Raw genomic sequence first — 2,412 nt, 5'->3', positions numbered from 1 at the left:
TGAATGAATTACTCAGATGAACAATTCGGCCTTGACTTCCACTCTGATTTTGTTCCACAATCACACATGGCATTTGTACTAGCTGAAGAGGACTCTTTCCATCTTTTAATGCTTGAGTAAGGTTCAAAATCTGGCCTCTCATTACAGACATCTGATTTTCAAAAGTAGCTTTGTCAAATCCTTTATCAGTCTTAAAAAGTTCATAAAGGTCTTCACATAAATCTTGTACAAAGTTCATATCAGAAATACGTGGGAGAATTAATTCTCTAGTTTCTTCAGAAAAAGGAACTTTTGCTTGAGGGAGCCATGCCCAGTGAAAAGGATATGCTCTCCATTCATCAGGATGTTTAAAAGGAAATGCTAGACCATTATCAATTGCAGCAATTTTAATAAGAGATTCTTTATTAGTAGTCCACTCTGTTTCCTTACTGGAACTGTCACTCCCATCACTCTACTTTTCATAACGGACTAGCCAATTATCATTTCCCCTGTCTGTATTTCTGGTGATGTAATCCAAGGCAACTAATCTCTCAAACTGTGACTGAAGCTGTTTTCTAATATTCTCAGGTAAAGGATCAGCTTCAAATTTCCTAAGCCAATAATCAGCTTCCTTATAACCATCAACAAACATCTGAAAGGAGCCCACCTTGGGAGGTAGTCCTATTCGATGGAATTTTTTGCCCACTTTTGGTACTTTTACCAAAAAGAGCATATTTTTTGCCTCTTGATTTTGCACGATCTATTGCACTGTAGTTAAATGTCTCACTCACAAGCCAGACCACCTTTGTTTTAGGTACAACTCCCAAAGCAAGCTTTTCATCTACAAGATAGGCACCAGCCTCAGAAAGGTATCCCTAATTAGGAACAAGGCAACCTCTGCCAAAACAGCAAGGGCAGCAGATCTTATGAAAATATTTGGTCCATTTTGGATTTAGATGACCATAAGGCTCTTCAGATTTTGGTTTAAAGACGCCAATAATTTTCCCTTTGGGATCCTTGACAAAATAACTCCCACTAGAACCTTGAGAGATTCTTTCTGGGAGAACTCCACAGTCTATTGCTTGTTCTGCTCTCTGTATTATATCAGCAAATTCTGGATCCTCCAAGAATATGTTCATCTCTGAAGTACCTCCAAAATGTACTGACGAGAGGAGGCGATGGCTGTCACAGGAGGGGCTCCGCCGGGCACTACGGCCGCGGCCCCCACGGGCAGCCTCGGTGGCCTCTCCCCCGGGCAGGAGCAGCAATTCCTCCTCTGCTCGGTCCGACGAGGTCTCTTCGTCCCCTCCTCCCTCCGGACTCCAGATGACCCTCACTGCGCAGCCCGGCGGGGCCCGGCCCGGCCTTGGCAACAGCGGCTCCCGCTCCTCGTCCTCGTCTCCGTCGGGTCCCCCAGCAGCTGCCCGCGACCCCTGCTCCTCGGTCTCCGCCATGGCCGCCTCCTCCTATTGGCGCGCAGAGACCCAGCTGCTCACGGGCAGGGACTTCTCCCGTCCCGTCAGAACCTATCGACGAACTCCCCACTGCCGGCTCCCAGCGGGTTCCCTCCCGCTGCCACTGGGAAGCGCCACAGCCTGCCCCTCCAGGTCCGGCCCCGCCTGCGCCGCCACCACCAGCGCGCAAGCGCGGAACCTGTACCATATTGTTTTGATGACTGCTGCTTTATAGAATAGTTTAATATCTGGTACTGGTGGGCCACCTTCCTTCACATTTTTTTCATTATTTCCCTTGATATTCTAGATCTTTTGTTATTCCAAATGAAAATTGTTATAGTTTTTTTTTTTTTTTTAAATTTTAAACCCTTAACTTCTGTGTATTGACTTATAGGTGGAAGATTGGTAAGGGTAGGCAATGGGGGTCAAGTGACTTGCCCAGGGTCACACAGCTGGGAAGTGTCTGAGGCCGGATTTGAATGTTATAGTTTTTTCTAATTCAGTAAAGAAGTTTTTTGGTAGTTTGATAGGTATGGCACTAAATAGGTAAATTAATTTGGGTAGAATGGTCGTTTTTATTATGTTAGCTTGTCCTACCCCTGAGCAACCAATGGCTTTCCAGTTGTTTAGATCCAGTTTTATTTGTTTGGAAAGTGTTTTGTAGTTGTTTTCGTATAATTGCTGTGTTCGTTTTGGTAGATAGATTCCTAAATATTTTATATTGTCTAGGGTAATTTTAAATGGTGTTTCTCTTTCTACCTCTTGCTGCTCTAGTTTGTTGGAAATGTATAGAAATGCTGATGATTTATGTGCATTTATTTTGTATCCTGCAACTTTGCTAAAGGAGTTGATTATTTCTACAAGCTTCTTAGTTGATTCTTTTTAATTAATTTAAGCAAATACATTAACAAACAAATTAATTAATTAATGATTAATTTATAGTTATTGTATACTTATATTCATAAATATTATATATTAT

At 42.7% G+C, this 2,412-nt stretch overlaps 1 protein-coding gene across 1 annotated transcript; it reads right to left on the bottom strand.

The window, feature by feature from the left end:
• Positions 1–7: 7 nt before the first annotated feature.
• On the bottom strand, positions 8–1,433 carry LOC123254863 (phosphatidylinositol 4-kinase type 2-beta-like; the record flags this gene model as incomplete). The annotated part of the gene is given in 2 exon segments (XM_044683770.1): positions 8–706; positions 708–1,433. Coding segments are annotated over 2 exon segments (1,425 nt in total), but the record flags the coding sequence as incomplete, so codon positions are not given.
• Positions 1,434–2,412: the final 979 nt, after the last annotated feature.

This window comes from Gracilinanus agilis, unplaced genomic scaffold, assembly GCF_016433145.1.
Source record: "Gracilinanus agilis isolate LMUSP501 unplaced genomic scaffold, AgileGrace unplaced_scaffold34225, whole genome shotgun sequence".
Taxonomy (NCBI): Eukaryota; Metazoa; Chordata; class Mammalia; order Didelphimorphia; family Didelphidae; genus Gracilinanus; species Gracilinanus agilis.
The sequence above is the reverse complement of the archived record's forward strand: the minus strand, read 5'-3'. Positions and strand labels throughout refer to the sequence as shown.